At 35.9% G+C, this 21230-nt stretch overlaps 1 protein-coding gene across 1 annotated transcript in view; it reads left to right on the top strand.

Annotated features, from left to right (window-relative positions):
• The first annotated feature begins 269 nt into the window (after window positions 1–269).
• Window positions 270–21230, top strand: part of LOC140328485 (inactive N-acetylated-alpha-linked acidic dipeptidase-like protein 2) — a 174697-nt gene continuing 153736 nt past the window's right edge. Inside the window, exon 1 of the mRNA XM_072408127.1 lies at window positions 270–382. Within this exon, the coding sequence (XP_072264228.1) occupies window positions 340–382 (43 nt within the window). The 5' untranslated portion in view covers window positions 270–339. The remainder of the gene's footprint in view (window positions 383–21230) is intronic.

The raw sequence follows: 21230 nt of genomic DNA on the forward strand, positions 1-21230 counted from the left end.
AGATTACATATCATAGTGTTCATTTTTAATTTAATGAAAAGTTTTTCAATTCGGATAAATTTATTAAGAAATCTGTTGAAGTGAATATATGTTTCAAGAGAAACAAAGGCATGCTGTCTACTACGGTGTACTGTATTAGATCAAAGGATATGATGTCAGTTGATAGAGAAACAGGTCAGGCAAGCCCAGGTAACTCAGGAAACAGGTTGCTAATTATTCACTAGCTAAATAGGTATACTATTGCAGCACTACAGTACTCTAACGAGTAAGGAGGTCACAACCTGCACAGTAAGTTATTCAGCGTGGACAAACTACCTTGCTTTTCACATCAAAACTACAATGGGAGAAAAGGAATCAAATTCTGCCTGTGTATCTCTGCAAGGTAAGTTCAACAGGCTGCTAAGTGATTTTTTTCCAGAGTTCAGGTGTTAGATTAGTCTGTGCAACCTGTGATATTTTTATTGCCTCCTACAACAGCATGTGTTAGTGTTTTCATACCTAAAGCATGACTAATTGAAAATGTGATGTGAGAGAAAAGAAGAAAGTGTTCTGAGTAATGGTATTTTTGCTGTCGCACTTTGTTAGGTAATATGTGAGTGCTAACATGATCTGAGGCAGTGTGTTGGAGCTGGCATGCCCTGTTCCTGGAAGTTTTCAGTTCAGGCACACTGCATCTGACAGGCTGTTGTACCAGTGCTTTTCTTTTTATTTTGCATTAGTCTAAGCAATTTTTGTTTGGGTTGTTTTAAATGTGTGGTTTATTCATCTAGGTGCTTTTTATGAAACATTTTACAAGTAGGTGAAAGTTTTACATTTTGTCTCAAGGTTTTGTTTTTCACTGATATATCAGGAAACATTTCGTGAGGTGTAAAAAAGGATATCCGTGTGCAAGATTTTCTTTTTTCAATTAATAAAACTGTGTTCTGTTTAATTTACTTCATTCAGTAAAATAACCTTTGACTGGTTGGTATTGGCTTTTACACTATGCAAAACATTTCTAGTATTCTGAAAGATGTTCATAACACTGAATATTATATATCTGTTTATGCAATTTCATAACTAAAAGCAATATTAACAGAGCAAACAGCAAAAATATGGTTTACTCTTATCTGCCAATGGATTTGTAATCATGTACAGCAAGTTTTGTGATTTACAAACATTTTCCATGCTACATAGCCAGGCTGGTTTCTAATTAAAGTTAATTATTTGCTGTTTGGCAAATCAGCATCTTTTTTTAGGTATAACAAAAAATGTACATAAATCAAAAAGGTACAATACTATAATGCTACTCAGTTAATTCCCTGTTCTTTCAGTACCAGTGCCACAGAAGGAGAAATCCAGAGCGGTAAACAATCTCATCACTCCACCTTAGTCCAACCCTTACCACCTGCATCCAACCTAGGCCAGAGCTCTCTGCTTAGATTTAGTCCTATGACCACCTCCAGTCCTTCCCAGTCTGCCATTTTTGTTTCCTCCCCTTTTATCTATTGCAAGTGCTTCTGCTGTGCAAAAATCAGTGCAATCAGGGTGATAGCAGTGATAGAATTGACAGTACTAAGTTTCTCTGTGCAGCCAGCCTCTCATAGAACCATCAGCAGACGGCTATTGTCCAGTAGTCAAGAGAGTACAGCCAACCATGTAAGTGGCAAATACATTACTGTGTGGGTACTGCCTTTTCCCCTCAACCCTCTTGGCCTAAATTACAACACTGCAGTTGGATTACTGAATGTTATCTGTCACCTTGCTATACATACTTGTGATCTATGTGTTCTATATGCCATGTGGTACACCCATCTGTTCACTCTATATACCATATATTCAACTTCTGCCCTCTTTATGGCAAGTTATACATACTTCCGATCCCTGCACTCTGTTAACCCTGTTGTACATATTGTACTTATACTTCATTCATCATTGCAATGTAAGACACATATATGTAAGGCTAATAAAACATAAAACTATGACCAAGTCTATCAATTTAGCCACAACTAAAGGAAAGATGCTACATGTATACATTTTTGCTTGTAACAGTGTTGAGTAAGTTTTTGTGGGATACAATATAAATCTTTACTAATGATTTTGTCCTAATTGTTTATATAGACAAGGCAACAGTGTGTTTAGAATCTGCTGTGCGTGCTTTATAAGGTTTTGAGTGTCAATATGTGGAAGTTCCATGTTAGAGTTACAGAGTTTTAAAGAACACAGACTCAATGGTTTACTTGATTGCATTTTTAAGTCAATTGTAAGCTTTCTGGATTTGTAAAATTAACACTGTATGTCATAAATATTAATGGATGTTCAGACTGAGATCAATGTGGTTAAAACATGTCAAAGGTGTCATATCTGTCTCCATAAACTTTACAGCAGGCCAAGGATGACAGCTGCTTAATCCTGCTGACAATCCTATGTTCATGACAGCAGCAGGCAATCTATGGTGAGCCACTTTTAGAGAGAAAGATTAAAATCCTTATCTGACCATTATTGTTTCCACCAAGATAAATGGATGAAGGCCTGCCTGTCTGATCCAGCTTCTCTATTCAGTTAACTACTTTCATTTGGGTAACCTAGGTGTTTGCCACTAGTTATGCAGTTATGATCCAAATGTCTATACATGTGTGACTGCCACACACTTCAGTGCTCTTGCCTTTTAAGCAAATTATTGTGAAAACAATTCTATAAATATTGAAAGGTACATTTAATGCATTGAGAAATGCTTTGATTTATGGAATGTATTTTATAATCAAACCTGAAAAACCTTGTTGAGCAGACCACACTGGTCTTTATATCTCTTCCTAAACTGATCAGGGAGTTGAAAAGTCTTCAGCAATATTCAGGTAAAAACTTTTCTGCAATCACTTTCCTATCTGAGCAACCTAAAACCTAGAGGGTTGTAGCAGTATAATGTTTTGTAATTATTGTTGTAGCTTCTGGGACAATATATGGAGCCTCTGATTTCCACTCAGTTGGGATCCACCTCTTGAACTGGTACCATATATTGAAATACTTCTTCTCTGGTTATTGTTAATGATATGATATACTCAATTTCTCTGATGTCTGGTTGAAAACTATTCAGATTCTTTGTGAGTCACTTTGGAATTTAATATTCTACTTTTCCACTGAAGAAACATATTTTTGCGAAATTGGGTACAAAGACTATCATAAATTTCTAATAAATGGGACTCACTATATCCTGTCGTGGATTATCAGCTAATTTATAAGAGCTGCTTAGTGTGTGCTGTATGAAATGGAATTCATGGACATTTTGTTTTGTGTTTAAAATGCAGAGAGATGTCACCTAATTTATCCTTAAATTGCCTGAAAAAAAAAGTATTATAGATTGGTGAATCACCTTACTAATTTATTCTTACTATCTTTAGCTGTTTTGTGTTGCAACATCGCTCTCAAACTGTTACATTATTTTTATGCACTTTGTATCAATGAGCAATACCAAAGTTTGTAAAGAAATCCAAGGCCATGAGTTTGAATACAAGTAGTAGTGCCAAAAGACGTGCCTTTCTATGCCTTTGTAAAGCTGACCTAAATGTTTACCAAGAGCTTGTCAGCTCTAAAATGTCTTTGTTATACGATTCTTTTAAGGTTATTGGCATTTATAGAATTGAAGAAGAAAATACAAGAACACTATCTTTTGGGTTTCACTGGGAATTCAGTAATAGAAGAGGTCTTTAGGGCAAGCTCAGAGAAATGTGGGGTCTTTAGGAAGGACACCCAGCTGAGCTGAGGGCAGGCCAAGATATTGTACTGATGCCCTAAAGTAAAATAAATCAATAAAGCTTTTCTTTGAACGTAAAACTATGCAATACCACATAGTATTATTAGTCACTCATAATGCAATCCTCATTTAAGGAATATAGCTGACATATTTGCATGGTTTGTTGTCGACTGTTTAACGTATTGTAGTTCATTCTTTTGTATGTGTACATGTCGAAGAATTAAATATTTGTTCTCGGCGGACACTAGGTTCTATTCAGAGGAATATACAAGATGCCAGAACAGTTTGAAGGCATGTCTGATTGCGGTGTAATCTGAGCCAGTCATACTTTTGTTCTCACACTGCACTGAAAATACCTCTGCATACACATATCACTTGTTCTACCACAACTATTTACTTTCCTCTGTCTACCAATATGTTAGGGAATGTCTGTGGCTTTTTAACCCTAAATAAGTTGTCGTTATTTTTACTGCTTTGTATTCAAGGCTCAGTCAAAGTGCATAATGAACTTTTATAGGAATATTTATTAATATTATTAGGTATGCATTGTTATTAAGCTTTCATGGCTGTAGTATATGATATTTTTCATTCTACTTTTTTTTTTTTTTTTTTTTTTAAGCATAGTATTTGTTTATTGTTGAAGAGGGATAGATATGGCAATGCATATTGCATAATCTTTTGCACTAATCAGTATTGTAGTTTGTGTCCCGCAGACTTCAGTTATCTCTTACATATTACAATGTTTATGACACTTAAAAACAAATAGATCAAATGTAACATACAGAATATTTTGGGCTCCATTTATAAAAAATGGGGACTTTGGCATTTCCTCAAACATTCCTGTTTAATGTTTGCCTGTTCAAATTAAAATTCGCACACTTGGAAACCTGGTCATTCAGTATATTCAGGTAGTCGGTTCAGTTCATTTTTGTGTTAATTTGGCCAGTGTATAGTTAATAAAACATTGTGTGGCCAGTGTATAGTTAATAAAACATTGTTTTCTTTTCTAGTAAATTTGTGTTTTCAAAATGCTACAAGCAGAAAAATATCCCCCAAATTGTTCAGGCACAATGGTGCAGAAGAATTTTCACCTTGCTCACTGACGTTCATGCATCTACATGCCTGCTTTTATAACCTGACAATGTTGGTGTAATATGCGCTATTTTTGGAATAAAGTAGCTTTAACATACTACAACATTTTGTTTGTATACATTTTTTGCGTTTACGGCTTTATGGACTACTCCCAATCTACACTTTAGTTGCAAGGCTAAATGGACCTAGGTTAGAGCTTTGGTCAACTTCTTGTCGGTTTTTTGACTTGTTACCAAAGCATTGGTGCAGGCAGAACTTGATAACAAATGGTTGTTAGTATTATTACTTAACTCCTTATCCCTGTGGTAATCTCAGGGGTACTGTTGTGGAAAACTGCTCCTGCTTTTTGCTTGTTACATATTTTGTTTATTTGGCACCAGGTTCTCTAGCATTATAAGTTAAGTATTCTGTGTACTCTGGGAGTCCAGGGTTCTCTTGGGCACCTAAAAAGCTTTCTCCTTTATTGCTGGTGGTAAATATAGCTCAAATCAATGAATGTGCTTTGTGAATATTTTGTAATATTGATCAATTGATTTTATTTTAAAGGCCACAATCGCCTCTTTTATGAATATGGTTATATTTTGTTTCTAAACTTTTCTGGATCTTTCATTATTATTATTAATAGTTTTAGTATTATGTGGTAATGCTGTCCAGATTACTTTCCCTTCACTTTTTGTCTTAGGTGCCATCATTCACTAGAACAGGGAGTGGAACTGGGGACAGGGCATAAACCTTCCTTAAATTATCCAAATTCAAATATAGAAAAGTCTAATGCATTCTTCAACAGCACGATGCACTTACCTTACGCAGCAGATTTTTCATATCTCATAAAAGAAAATATTTTGTGTGTTTATATCAGGGATCACATGAGACCTTGATTATTGTGAATGTACCCTTAAAAGATTTCTCAACCTTGCATGACAATTTTACTAATGGAGCAGCCTTTATTATTCACCTACACTAACTCTGCAGAGGTTGTAGTTTAATGTGTCAGTGTCGCCTGTGCAATGACACAAGATGTTGTTGTATTCTGTTGGATTTCTTTCTCTGCTAGCAGATGCATCAAACTTGTAAGGAAACATGCCGAAGTTTTGTATTAACCTGCTGGAAAGGTCTGGTACTAGGGCGGTGAGAACATATTCCTTCTTCAGTCAGACATACTGTAGAGATCAGTCAGGACAAGCCATTGATCTGGCAGCAATTACAAGGTCATTTGTTGTCACTGCATTTTCCAAGGAGATACAGGATTTTTTTCTGCACTGGTCACAATACAACCTCATTGGAGTGCCAGGCATTCTTTCAGTGAACCTTTTTTTTTCTTTATTTTCATAGTAGCCTTTCCTTGCAAAGCGGGTGGGCTTTGTGTCTAAACATTTCAGTGAAACAAATGAAAATCAATGTGTGAACTGTATTAAGGACAGAGAATAATTAAATTACCACATTTTCTAGTGATGGGCCTTGGTCAAGTGACAGCTATTTAGTGATTAGAAAATATATTACATTCGAGGACTATGTCATAAAACATTGAAGGTAAATCTGAGCAGGATGAAATAGATATTTAGAGTTTGTTATACAAATATAACATTTTTTAAATAAACAATAATTTATTGATGGCTGCTAGGAATAACATTATTAACATAGAGTTGTAACTTGTTTTACCTCCAAATACCCAAATGTAGAAAATCCTGGATGGCTGTGTAACCATTACAAAGAATCTAATGTGAAGACATGGGGATGCCAGTTGGAGGGTTTTGAAATGAATGTAATTCTCCCAGTAAACCAAAATACTTTAAAAATGCTGAAATGATCTATAGGGCTCCATCCATGTGGCAGTGAACCTGACAATCAGAAAAATTCTCGGAGGGAAAATCCTCCAGGTCCACATGTTTTAAATGACAGTGATTGATTCCCCTCCAGAGAATGTTGATGAATGTCAGATTCAATAATAAATAAATACACCCCATAGAGTTTTCTCAGTAAATATTGGACAGATTGACCATATTGTCTAACTGCTTTGCATTAAGAGGTCCAAATCATCCAGCATGAATGAAAATGTTTTTTCTTTTGTTTTTGTTATTTTATTCCATTTAATGCTAAAGCTGTCTGTTTTGCTGATTTGCCTGACATAGGCTAAGTTTAGACTAGTGGTTAAAACCCTGTGATCCAGTGGGCTTTATAGTCCCGATCTGCCAGTATTTAATGTTGCTTAATAATATATTTATGCACATATGAAAGTCTGGTCATAATTTAGCACAGAAGTGAGTGTTACCTGTGGCTAATGCTGTTGCTTATGTTATATTTTAGGTTATATCTATTACTATAAATAATAGAACTGGTTATAAAATTATAAGCCATGGTTGATATGATTAAAAAACCTGTATTGTAATATTCCTATACGGTATATTGTTTAGATATCAAATCTGTGTAGTGTACAAATGTGACCTTTAGTAAGTATTTTACTTACTAGCTGAGTCAATAGACATAGTTACTCTGGAGATTCCAAACAAGTTAAACAGGTTTAACTTACATATTTGTTGAAAATAAATATGCATTTGTCTTCCTTGCAGAAATCTTCAGCTAGTCAAACACACATTCAAACTAAATTATAATTCTCATATAACATGATTATGGATGATATCGGTAATAAATATTACTGACAATGCTTGTGAAACCATACTAATAATGTATTCTATCTTTGCTGTCAAACGTTAAAGAAAATAGTGTTTATAATTTAAGCCAAGTAGCTATCTAATAGCCAGGAATGACTGAAAAATGCTGCGTGTGAGTTAATGGTACCAGTGCCATTCACTTTTGTGCACTTCATGGCCTTTTTTGTTACAATGTTTGGGACCTTTAGTGTTTATTACTAAGTCTGTCTCTCACATTCATTCATTCATTCATTCATTCATTCATTGTAATGATGGCTGTACTATTTGGCTAATATGTTGACAGCATGGTTGGCTCAATGGCTAGCGCTCTTGCCTTTGCAGTGCAGTGTTCAAGGTTCGAATCTCAGGTGGGGCACTATCTAAGGAGTTTGCATGTTCTCCCCATGTTTGTGTAGGTGCAAAAAATAAATGCAGTTAGGTTAGTTGGCTTCCCCTCCAAAAAATGGCCTTAGATTGTGTTAATAACATATGACTATGGTAGAGATATTATATTGTGAGCCCCTTTTGAGAGAAAATTGGTGACATTACCAAGAACTTTGTAAGGGCCTTTGTAATGTATGTCAGTGCTTTAAAAATACAATTTTAATAATAATTAGGACTGTATTTTAGGAATACAATTTGTATGCTTAGAACTTGTCCTAGCATGACTAATAAATAGTGAATAGTATTTTTGTAGTGAAAAGTATGAATTTATATAAAGCTTTTGGATGCAGAACCAGCATACTGTCTAACAGTCCACTGACAGAGAAAAGCAGAAAGTATAAACCTTTCTAAAGGATTTCACAGTATCAACTATTTTTGAGGTGGCTATTGATGAACCACATGAATTCTCATTGTCACTTTATTTGAATTCCATTCTAATTGGGGATTTTATTTAGGTGGTTATGGATGGATCACATGGTTTAAAGAAAATAATAGTGAGTGCAAGTGTAATTATGGCAAATCAATACTGTAAGGTAAATGAGCAAAACTAAAAGGAGCCAAACACCTTGAGAACAGTATCCAATGTTTAAAACAGTGATTAAAGGGTATCTACATAAAAAATGCAATATATTACAGCTTTGCGAAGTTTCATTAGATTTTTTTCAGGTTCTTTTTTCCTTTAATTCACCTGGTATTTCCTGTCCTGGGGTATATACTGCTAATCATTCCATGGGACGTATGGGGGTATCCATGGCTGCTCGTGGCCTGAAAACTAAGCTGGTAATCTGGAATATATTAAATCTGAAGTCTCCATGAATGAAAAAACTGAAATACAATAAATTAAAAGGGTGGGCTAGTGACATCCAGGCTGAGGCAGAAAGGACTAAATGATGTAAGAAAAGGAGGCTCTGACTGACTTGCTGCAGGTTTTAATGTACACTGCAAGAGGCAGTGTCCATTGCACTCAGACATTATCAGTACAGGAGGGGAGCCTGTACAGGGTTACAAGACCAAGGCTAAGGCAATAGTTAAGCTTTCAATTTTTGTTCTTAGGTTTATTTATGATTTTTATGATTCAGGAATTATTGGAAACTAATCAAGAAACAGGCTGTATTTCTAATTTTTAGGATATATATTTACCAAGCAAGAGTAAAACCTTTTGGCAGTGAAACAAGTAGCTTTTTTAAAAAAGTTGTTTTCTGTGAATTTCCTTCTGTCTCTAGCGTGCTAAAAATCCCATATATTGCTACAAGATATCTATTTCAGTTCTTCATCTTTTTCCTCTTCTGGGCCTTGTTAGGACAATACAGTTTTAATCCTTCTTACATAAAACACTATCCATGGGATCCTGTGACTCTTGTTTGACTACATCATCAGATCTCACTGCATTCAAAGGCAAACTAATATCTTGTGTGAAGAGAGCATTTGTGTGCAACTGCTCACCTTGTGCATGCTTAATAATTGAAACACTTCTAAATATTTTATTTCATTACATCTCCCATGCTCAAGGTTTTCAATTGTCTGATTAGGTGTTAAGTCTGTGGGACATGCAACAGACACCGTGGCCTTGCTTACCAATTGTTGCTTTGAGTATTGTATGTCAGTGTTCTGTAACCCCTCGATAGCCTCTATTATAAATGCATTACATATGTATTATATGAAGCGTTAAAAAATATATCCAAATTCGAACAAACCTATATACCATAAGGTTGCATATGCTTGCTATTTTTTCCCCTGAATGCAAATGTTTGTTTCCTTTTCATAGCAACAGAAAACAACTTCCTCTACTTTAAAGAACTGAATGTGAGAACAAGTGTGTAAATGAGTCAGGATAAATCTAAAATATATAGAGGATAAAATACAGTGGTCATGTAGTACATTGCACAAATCTACATTTTGTAGAAATTTTGACTTACAACTTCAAATGAAGTTTAGTGCAGCATACCAATTTAACTTCTCCAGGCTTCTGGTAATAAGATTGCTTACCAAGGCCATCCACATGTGCACAAAGGAGCATATCTTGGCATCAATAGATAAATACAGACTTTATATTCGCCTTATATTCGCCTTAATAGATGATTAATAGATGAGCGCAAAGTGTGTGCTCCTTCTGCACATGCAACACCTCGGGCTTGTGCAGAAGGAGCCCTTTCCTCAAAAGGGAAAAAAAAGTCGATCTCAAGCATGCGCAGTGATATCGGCAAGTTTTTTTCCCAAACTACGTTACCTGATCTCGTGCCTGCGTGATGTAGGAAGAAGAACCCGGAACGCCAGGACGATGCGGGACCGGATGGAAGAAACCTCCAGACCGATCGACTGCACTGCAGGATTTAAGGTAAGTGGATTTTATTTTGTTTTAGGTACTATTGCGTTTATTTCCTTTAAGTGATACATATTTTCAGGTATAAGCTTGTGGCTGGTGAGATGCTCATCTGTTAAAGCCAATATAGATCCTACAAAAAAAAAAAGGTGATGGGGCCTCTATATGTCTAATCATAAGCAGGTTGCCACCTAAAAGGAAATATCCACAATCTCATTATGAAATGCAAATAAACATAAAGAGAAAAATGCATGCAAAAATGTTCAAACTATTTTAACAAGTATTCACTATAAAAATTGCCTTTACCAACTGGCATTTGACAAGTTTTATTTTGAAAACCAAACAAATTGTACCAATCATTTATGTATTAGGGCGTTATAAACAATGGCAGTAAGTGAAGGTGAGTAAAGGTCTCGGAACCCTTTTTCTGTGAGCCATTTGCCTAATTTTGAGTTCCCTTACATTCCCAAGCCATGATGTATGAGGTTTTTATTCTTGGCCTTACATTAATGACTTTTATTTTCCACTGCATTGTGGTCTTCTGATACCTTTTTGTTCAGTTACAACTATAGAGAGAAGCCTTTAAAATGCAAATCAGACATTATCTGAATCATTATTGATCACCACTATATAAAGCGTTCAAAGCAGTATGTGCATTATTCATAAGCATACAGTAATACTTTACCCACAGGCTTTAAATATCAATACTTTTAGAAACAAGGCTTTTGACATTAATACTTAAACAAAAACATCAACAATTGTTTCATCTGATTAAATGCAATATTTATGAAATTTCACTTTATTACATACACCACTTGACATAATTGCATATCTATCTTTCAAATCATTTCAGTTTTGAAAACATGAAAAACAATAAGTTTTGCTTTTGTTCTCTTATTATTCTCCTAGCTGTATCAAATATCAGATTAAAGATGTAACACACAATGTATTGGGAATAAGATAAAATGCACAATTAATGTATGAGGTTAGAATGTGAAATGAAGGAGCAGAGATTTCCCTGGAGTAATTCATTGTGTCTCAGGATATTGATCTTATTGATAAAGTGTGCTATTGTGATTTCAGTGCTCACCTAATTAATAGTATTTTCCTTCAAGACTCAAGTTCAGTACAATAAGTGGTGGCATTTAAAGATCTATCATACCAGTAGTTCTGTCGCATGGGAACAAAAATTGATTTCTTCATATTACTACTATATGTGAAGATCCACTCCGTGCCCGTTTTACTGCAGCAAAGAAATTAGTAGTGACATGTCATAAAACGCTGCCTGAGCTTTCTATTTCATATAAAATATACTGTATTTGTATATTTTACAAAAAAAAAGTGACAGCTGCAAACATATTATATTTTCTACCATTGGAAAGAAGATGGTGGCACTCATAAGTGTTCTGCACTAATAGACACAAGTTGTTATAGATGTGTTTAGGGGCAATCCTTAGAAGAGATGGCAAAAGTTTTGTTATTCTAAAAACAAAAAAAAAATGATTAGCTAAATTTTTGTCATCTTTTGTTACTTTATTCTAACATTCCCTCAGTCAGTCCCTGGAATGTTACCAATAGAATTCCAATACATTCATATGATCAAAGAAGTTAACCAAAGTGATGATTCAAAGTGATGATTGAATGAAAATGTGTTTCAATGTTTTATATGTGTTTATATGTTTTTAACAAAAAAAGATTTGATGTAATTTTGAGGACCTACCTAGTTCTCAATAGCAAAGGGTGTAATTGATATTAACTCCCCCCAGCGGTAATCCCAAGTCACACTCAGGGTCGCCAAAAACATTAAAAAAAACACTTACCTTGTTCCTTTGGCGTCCCCCAGCGTCCTGCTCGTCCATGCAGGTCCTCAGAACACGTCCTCCAGCGACTGCAAAGATGTTCTCCGGGGTTTCCCAGTGACATTGGTGCATGCGTCGGTGTGGGCGGGAGACGTGGCGGGAAATTTAAATAATTTTGTATTAGATTCAATACAAAATAACTGTATTTATTCCAATACAAAGAAATCTTTATATACATGCTACTGTACAGTTATATCACAGGTTTTACTATATTTATGCACCTTTGTTTTACCAGATTTTTTTAAAATGTATTATTAAATTATTTAAATTTAATAAATATTGGACATATTTCAGTGAGTTATGCCTAAGAAATATAAGCCTACAATGTAAAATAAATTTTCATGCAAAAAACTGTAACGCATTTTGCACGAAAATTCAGACAGAATTAGAATGCCAGGGGGATTAAGGATTCCTAACTAGATTTTCAACTCTATCAAGGTCTTAACCTAGTCACAAAAATAGCTTCCCAAAAAAAGTAACCAACCCCTTTTGTCAGGCACTGAGGCAGAGCACTGAGCTAGATTGAAATGTACTGCCTCCTTGAGGTCACAACACAACAAATTGTTTAAGCTAAGAAGGAGAATGATGGGAAGAGATGAACAGATGCATGTAATAAGAGTTTTTCTAATATTCTAAATGATATCTGTCACTTTGCCAGTAACAAACATGTGAGCACAGTGAAGTCCAAGAGTACTGTGAGCCCAGGCTGCTTAATGATGCCACGCCAGAGGACAGGTCAGTGAAATCTAGAAAAGTGTCACTGACATCCTAAAAATAAAACCTAATCTGCGTTCTTTACAAATACAGTTTAAGCACACATATAGTATACCTGACACCAGTATATCTAGGCACAAACCAACAAACTGTGTTTTTAATATTAACTTACCCTTTTAGCAAAGTACATATTTTAAACTTTTGATTCATGTTAAAATATTAGAAGAATATTTTTAAAAAAAGAACCACATGATACCTCAGAGAAAGAACTCTGATTTATTTGACTGCATATGTCATTTTATGTTTCATTGGTAGATTGATTGCTGTGCTGAATCCTTGGAGAAATTTAAATAAAATGCACAATGGATTTTTCTATGTGATGGTTTATTTTTCGAACCTGTTGTGTAAACTACTAAATTGAAGATGAATTATAGAATGAAGCTGACAGAGGTCACTTACTGAGCAATTACAATGAAAATTGATATTATTGAATCATGAAAGCACTTTATCATACACATTTCTGATTCACATAGGAAGTCCGTGCTTGGCCCCACTATTTCCTATGGCTCCTTACTTTCAGTGGAATGATAGGCTCATTGGCTAGTGTTAGAAGTGCTAATAGGCATGGCCAAGCTTCAGTTTTGAGGTTAAGGTGCATCAGTAAGTGCCCAGATCTTGGGGGCTTAGGTAGACACACTCAGACAAAACCATTGTTGCCTGCATGCATGCTCATAGAGGTTCCTGCTATTGCGTGAAAGCAGTCACTTAAGTTTTGAGACATGTTAAGGTTTGCATTTAGGTAACTCTTTCTTTAAGAAATCTTTACATGTATGGAAGCAATGAAATACCTACTTCTTCTGCTGCCTGCAAGACTGAACTATGTTTTGATGCTAATATATAATGGATATAATTTGTAACAATTTATGTTAATATTGATGGGTTTATTTGCAAAGAGGGATAACACACAGAGACTTGCAAGTAAAATTAAAACATAAGGTTATACTATTTAATGATATAAACACAGATAGATAAAACAATGCAATAAATAAGATACTTAGCTGCGGAAGAGATTTGCATTCAACCAAGGATTCCCAAAATTAATGGCTTGGCAGATGTTAGAAAGACTATTTAAGACTCATTTAGGTGTGGCACTGTGTTTTAAATTACCCAGGAACTGAGACAATGATCAGTGCTTGACCAGTACTGACCAATGATCATCCTTTACCAGCATTTTACCTTTTAAGGATGCCAGTTCTTTCACTAAATTCTTATTCTTTTCTAAATGTATCTTTATTTTGTCTCTTGTGTTTAATGTGGCCTTGCAATTTTGTGACATGTAATTACAACAAGTTGTACACTCAGTTGCACACATTCCTCCGTGGTATGTAGTCAAATAGTCTAGTACAAGCCCATACTGAGCTAATATTTTGGTATGCCACTTTAAAGCATCCATGATCATTTTGAATGTGTCAAGCATCTCATCGGTAACATTGTCAAACAATTTAGCATTTTTCTCTATGGATGTGCATTCTGAACTGACACTCCTACAATAGTGAAGGATAAACCAAAGTAGGTGTATGAGAGGCTTTTCCTTAACTTTAGGCTAGCTCTTTTAAATAATTTGTTGACTTGTTACTTTCCTAATTTTTAAATCAATATTATCCATAAACCAAGTAAATGTGGCTATTCTTATAGGTAGGAACTTATAAGCATTCTTTCCACATGCATAATACCAATCATCTGGCAACGCAAATTTCCCAAAATAGTTTATCTGATATGCCAATGCAAACAAAGGCTCAGGAATATTTGGTTCCTGTTTTTTGCATATGATAGATTAATAGTGTTTCCCAGCAGTGTCCCAGATTAATTGGTGCACTAATAGTTGTTGTGCAGTCCCTTGGCCTCTTTTGGAAGCAAACTTGCACTGCTTATAAATGTATCATTTCTAAATGCAGTCAACCAAGGTTCTGATTACCAAGACACTATTGGCAGTCTCATAACTGTGGACCTGAACTTTTCCAATGTCAAGTCCCCATAAGCAATCCATGACTTTTTTTGAAGTTCCTCTGGTGGTACTGGAACAGCAATAAATGACATGGTTCTAGACAATGGGCTATGAGTGTATATCCAACAGTCTGTCCTGTTTATCGGCTAGGCATAATGGTGATGCATATACCATAGTTTATTTGCAAGAGAGTCTTGTATAAGATGTTACTAATCATAGTTCACCACAGACCATTGCAATACCATGAAGGATCACTACAATATTTTACTCAAAGATTGGAACCAGTCTGTGGGAAGGAAATAAACAGGATTAACATCACAATCTCTGAGTATCAGGTAAGTATTACCTTGTCTTCTGGCAATCACTTCACCTTACTTCTTACATTCCCTCCCCCTATCTGCTGCACTGGGTATTAGCCATACCTTTGACCCAAGTTGGTTTGTACTGTCACTTTCACCCTCTCTGATATTATGTAAAGAACAGCTAATTAGACATGTATCATAACATACTTTTCCACATTTCCATGGGTGTATAGTCACACAATGTTCTTGAGAAAAACGTCATGGGTCAAGTCACTTCCCAGTCTCACCAGTTAGTAATGTCAAAAAAATCAGAAATTTTATTGTTGTCAATTCATCTATCCTGAGTATACCTGCTTGGTTACTGTTTCCTAGTTTTAACAATGTTCCTCCCACAATGAATCCCTAAATTCTTTTCCTTTATGAACAACAACTTCTATCTTGTTGGCCTGAGGTCTTTAACGGTAATAACTAATTCAGGAATTATTTTATCCTGTCCCTGACCAAACATAAACTGGAATGGTATATGATACTAGTGATTTACCCTTTTTTTTATCCTGCAACCAGTTTTGACTTCTATGGGCAGATCATAAGACTGTTGCAGTAAAATCATTAATTTCAAAGTAGTATTTTGATAAGCCGATTTAGTAGGGCATACAGTTAGTACCCCCCTCAAGTATCCACTGTAGCACGGTATTTGACTCCCATTTCTCCCAACAAGGAGTTCTGATATAGTCCACTTGGCAAATTTGTCCAATAGATTGTCCTCGATAAATAGTTTTATGATGATTTACTTCCTGGCATATGGGGCATTTGGCAACAATATCTTGGGCTTGAGTATGTGTGAGGGGAATTCCTTTTTTGTTAGCCCATTCCCATTCTCTTAGCACCTGGGAATGGACAATCCTGATTGTCCATGGACCTACTCCCCCAATATAACATGTTTATTTGATGAAATCTTGACTAGTTGGTCTATAAACTCATTGTTGCTATCAATAGAGTGGGCATTAATGAGACCCACTTTAATCATTTGAGTTTTACCTGCATGCCAAATCTTGTTCTAGAGTTCTGGGCCTCCCCATATTTTTTTCTCCATTCACAGTCCAGATGTCTTTTTGCCATGTTGTGATCCAAGTAGTAACCTCTTAAAAACAGCCCAACTGTAATTATAAATAATGACCCTCCCAAGTCTGATATAACATAGTCTCTGTGGAGGGGTGAAAAGTGGCAGCAGTGGTAATTCAGCCTTTCAGTTTGATCATGGCTGAACCATCAGCGTACCATGCAAATTTAGGTACGTCAGTGGGCAAATGCTCCCTGGCTGGAACCTCCTGAAATGATGAAAATCATAATTATTGGTGCATCTAGCTCCCCACACTAAAAAGTAACCAATCTTGGTAAGTATTGGTTCAATGCAGTTGGTTCTTGAGCATAAATGCTACCTTTCACACTTAAATACCACTTCCATTTCTGAAAAGTAGGTTTTTGTGCTACTGCAATCCATGCTCGCAGTCCTTCCTGTCCAACCCTCTCATAAATAGGTAAGTCTGTTACTACCATACTACCACTGGTTGTTGCTTGGTAGTAGATTCCATGTGCTGTAATGCAGTGTATGAAGCTAAAAGTTTTTGTTTTTTTTTCAAGTGGGCTGTACTTCTTTGGGACCAGAAACCGATAAGTATTTTCCTAGTCCCTGGCAGGGGGGCCTTCTTCCACAATCACCAAAAAAAAAAAGGTTAATCTGGCTGTAGTGGCCCCGGGAAATTAAAACTCTGTACAGTTTCTTTAGCTAGCTCCAATGCACACTATTGCTCTGGATCCCAGCTGAAAACAGACTTATTCCTGATAACATGGTAGATGGACCTCAGAAGTATTCCCATGTGTTGTACAAAAGCCTCCAGTATCCCATCAACCCTAGTACACTATGAGCTTCCTTGGTTGTAGGGGCTTTGAGGTTAGCAACTGTGTCTAATACAAGCTGTGGAATTGTCTTTTGAAAGCCAGTCCAAATCATTCATGTAAAAAATTCACAGACTGAGCTGGGCCCTGTACTTTGGATGGATTAATAGCCCAACATCTTTTCTTCATATAGTCCGATGCAGTTTGTAAATCCTTTTACAGTTCATCTTGAGTTGTCAAAGATATCATAATAGCATCAATATAATGAAAAATCTGGCAAGAAAACGGGTGGAAGCATTTCTAAATCTCTAGAAAGCAGTCCATGACAGATTGTGGGGCTGTGCTGTGCACATATTCATGTGGCAGCATAGTTGGAGCATATTGTCTTCCATCCCAGGTAAATACATTAATTCTGAGTCTTCATCAATTGGTATTGAAAGCATTTGCTAAATCAAGTACTGCATGCAGGTACTCGGCTGAGCCTGAGCAATAGTTTCTACAAGTGTAACCATATACTTTCTACAAGTGTATACCATAAGTAGCAGCCAATGGAAGGGTCCCTTTATTCAACCCTAAATAGTAAATTATCATTCTGTAAGATCCTAACTGTTTCTTTACTGGAGAGACAGGAGCAATCAACAGGCTCAAAGCTGGTCTGATAACATCTGCTTCTAAAAGGGTTGGATAGGCTCTGTAATTTCCTTATGTCCCTCTGGAACACAATATTGCACACTGGGTGCACCAGGGTCATAATGTACATTAGTGTCCATTTAGTGCAACCCCTCATATGGCTTCGACTGCAGACATGGCAAAAACGGACTGAAGTGCCATATGTTCTTGTCATGCTATAGATAGCCTGGTTCCATAAGACCTCCATTCCTGGTATGTTTTCTGACAATTCAGATACAAGTATGATAGCATTAAAGATGGGGCTTTTGCCTTATTTGTAGTCTTCAGTGAACCTTAGCAGCCCATGGAGAGGTTGTTTCCTCACATCACTAGTCGATACATTCTTGAGTCTGGCTGGCGGTAACTTCCCTTAATCTTTCAGTTGTTTTCAGTGCTTGAACAGATCAATAGTAGGTATTCTATCTCAATGTCTGCTTTGGTAATGGCACTGATAAGCAGCTCAACAAACAACTGTTGTGGTTATTTTAAACCTCTTTATGAAATCTTTTTTTTTTTTGTTCTCTGTATTCATCTTTGCTTATGTGCTGGTCCTGGTTCTTCCTCAATCACCTCTAACTGACTCATTATTTTGGCTGCTTCATGCACATTTCCCTGCCTTCCATCCAAAGCATTTATTATTGTGAATAGTGCAGGACGTAAATGTTGCAGTGATGTCTTAAGGATTTTCTGTCTCATTAAAGGAGTAAATCAGGACACGTCTGGCACCACTTAGGTGGTAGATACCAGGAGGAACTCTTGAGCAGTACAGGGGGTCCAGGTGATCATCCAGAGATTACTCGGCATGAGAGTGGTAGCTGGCAGAACAGGCAGCAGGAGAGGTAAATATTTCTTTGCTTCTTTGAAGGTTCACAAAACAGTTTAAAGGACCATAAGCACCAATGCTGTTTGTAATGTATCTTGCATTTCCTGACAATAGGAAAACATCTAAAATGCATAGTAAGTGCAGTAGACTCATTGTGTATGAATTTGTAATGAATTCATCTTCATTTTAATGCTTTAAATCAGCAGTGTTTTAAAATATACTTGATTTAGTCTTGCAGTATGTGTCCATGTTTAAGCATTTTTCTTAAGAAGGGTTTGCACTCTTCTATTCCTGTTTCTCAATGCTTCTGCTTTCTCACCCTGTAAGAGAGGCTTCCAGGTAGGAATACAGTAGCTGTTCCTGCACAAATTACATGGTATCGTCCACTGCTTTTAACATAAGAAGAACCAATAATAAGAAATAAGATCACATGATATTGGCAACATTGAGTTGTGGCAAAAATGTACCTCAATATGTATCTGTATTACTGAGTTCCCATATAACTTACTGTGTACAATCCCATACTACTCCTGACTTATATGTGTGTTCACATGTATGGTGTACCTATAGATATATAGGTACTACTTAAATAGTTACATGTCATCAGGACTTAGATACTCACCATTAAGACCTGGGGAGTTAAACCTCGTAAGAATTCTATCCAGCCTTGTCTCTTGTTGCAAGATACAACTGTCAGTCACCCTAAAGATCATAAAAATTAACTCATTCTAGTAAATAAAAAATAAATAAATTAGTGTTGAAATTTTGTTATGAGCTCACATGTATATGCACTGGAGTAGTAATTCTGACACTTTAAGTTGAAAATGTAGTATTTGTTTATAAATATACCCAATCAGTATCCTTGTGCCCCTGTCAGTGAGCAATCTGCAAAGAATTTTAGGACAAATGACATCTATTTGTAAATATTTTTGTGTGATTTTCACCAATCCTGAACATTGGGAGCATTTATTACACTTATATTTGCCAAGGTTAGTACAAGGGTTCATTTTATTCACACCAAAGCCAAAGTCATAACTACTTACTAATTTACCTCCTAATTAATTGGATTTTCTTTAGGTAATCTCAGGATATTGCTCCAGGTTTTGACAGTGCTGTAGGAAGGACACTTCTCCCCCAGTGTTTGTGACATCTCAGTGTGAATATCCTTTCCTGACTTTCCCTGGAGAAACAAAAACTTCAAGATGGCCGGTAACTCCAACGACGTGAAACTTGCTTTTGCCTCTGCCATCACAGCTTCTCACTAAAAGAAAAAACAGTTTTAAGAATCGCAAAGACCTGATATTTGCACAGTTACATACTAAGATATTAGGCAGTCATATGCCTCCACACTCATTTTTCTATTTTATCTGGAAGGGGGAAAAGCCAGGAACTTCTTCAGGTTTTCTTATAGAGGGATGTGTTGTCATTACTTCCACATAGAAGATTTAGAGTTGTGTAGAGAGAGTTCCTTACCATACCTATTACTGTGGCCTATCCAGTATTAGCTTCTACAAAAGAGCAATTCAGTTAGAGGCCAGGTATGTACATTAGCTTTTGTCCTGTCATTTGAATAATTTCATAACAAAAAAAATTGCAAATTCTTTGCATAATTTTTATTAAAAGTATTTGTAAAAAGATTTTAAATTATCTTCTGATGACAAATGCCTACATAGCTTGTGAAGGATTAGCATCAGATGGAAGAATGGCACAGAGGCAACTCCACCTACCAGCTTTGTTTAGGGCTCATGTTTTTTGGCAAAAACAGCAACCAAAGTAAACAATCACCCCTCACAGGGGTTAGTGTCCAAAAAATTAATAAAGTCCACAAATAAAATATTCAGACTCCAGGATAGCATAAACAAATTTTTGCCGCATACAGACGGACTCGCAGTCAGTTTAATCTAAAGCCACATCAGCTGCTTAGCACAGGGTGTGCTAAATAGGCTTCTGTGCCTAAGGAGAATGTGGGACCTAAAAGTGGGAAATTTGCCCTTCATTGCTATTGCAGATTCCCAGTAAAACCAGCCCTAGAACAGAAATTTAAATAATATATTTCTGCCCCCCTCCCATTTCTGAAAGTTCCAGCATTGCAAAAGTCAGGCTCTTTGAATCAGGGCCAATTGCAGTAGAAGCCCTTGACCCCACAATGGCAGCCCTGGGAATTCACTGAATTTTAATACATTTCAGAACACAAAATATAAACATGGCTTTATGGCTATAGATTACAATTGCATTTTTCTATTACTTCTAAAGTTCTGTATTAATAATCTTATAATAATTTGTTAGAAAATATGCTTGGATGTTTTTAAAAGACAGCTTACAAGATAAAAATGTTTCCATAAATATACTTGAAACTGGATTGGGTAAGAAACAGGTAAATAAGACTATCACTATTTGGTTCATAATATAATGTAATAAATATTGGGACGTATTGTTCATCATCCTGTTTTGAATACCAAAAGATCCATTATCATTTGCAATAAAATAGCTACATCACTATATTTAATGAGTTGGCATTTATTGACTAGTGCTTAATACCAACTAAACTCTAGCTAGTGGTGTGTGCGTGTAATTTTAAATCAATTCACTAAACTGAGTGTTCTTCACACTGAGTGTCAGACTTCAGAATTCAGTAATGTAGTTTTCTTTTTTTTTCCAATTGGCATGAAACAACTATAACGAGTATAACAACTGTAAATTGCTTGAAACTTATTTGCTACATGCTGGT

The sequence above is a fragment of the Pyxicephalus adspersus genome, chromosome 4 (assembly GCF_032062135.1).
Source record: "Pyxicephalus adspersus chromosome 4, UCB_Pads_2.0, whole genome shotgun sequence".
Classification (NCBI taxonomy): Eukaryota; Metazoa; Chordata; class Amphibia; order Anura; family Pyxicephalidae; genus Pyxicephalus; species Pyxicephalus adspersus.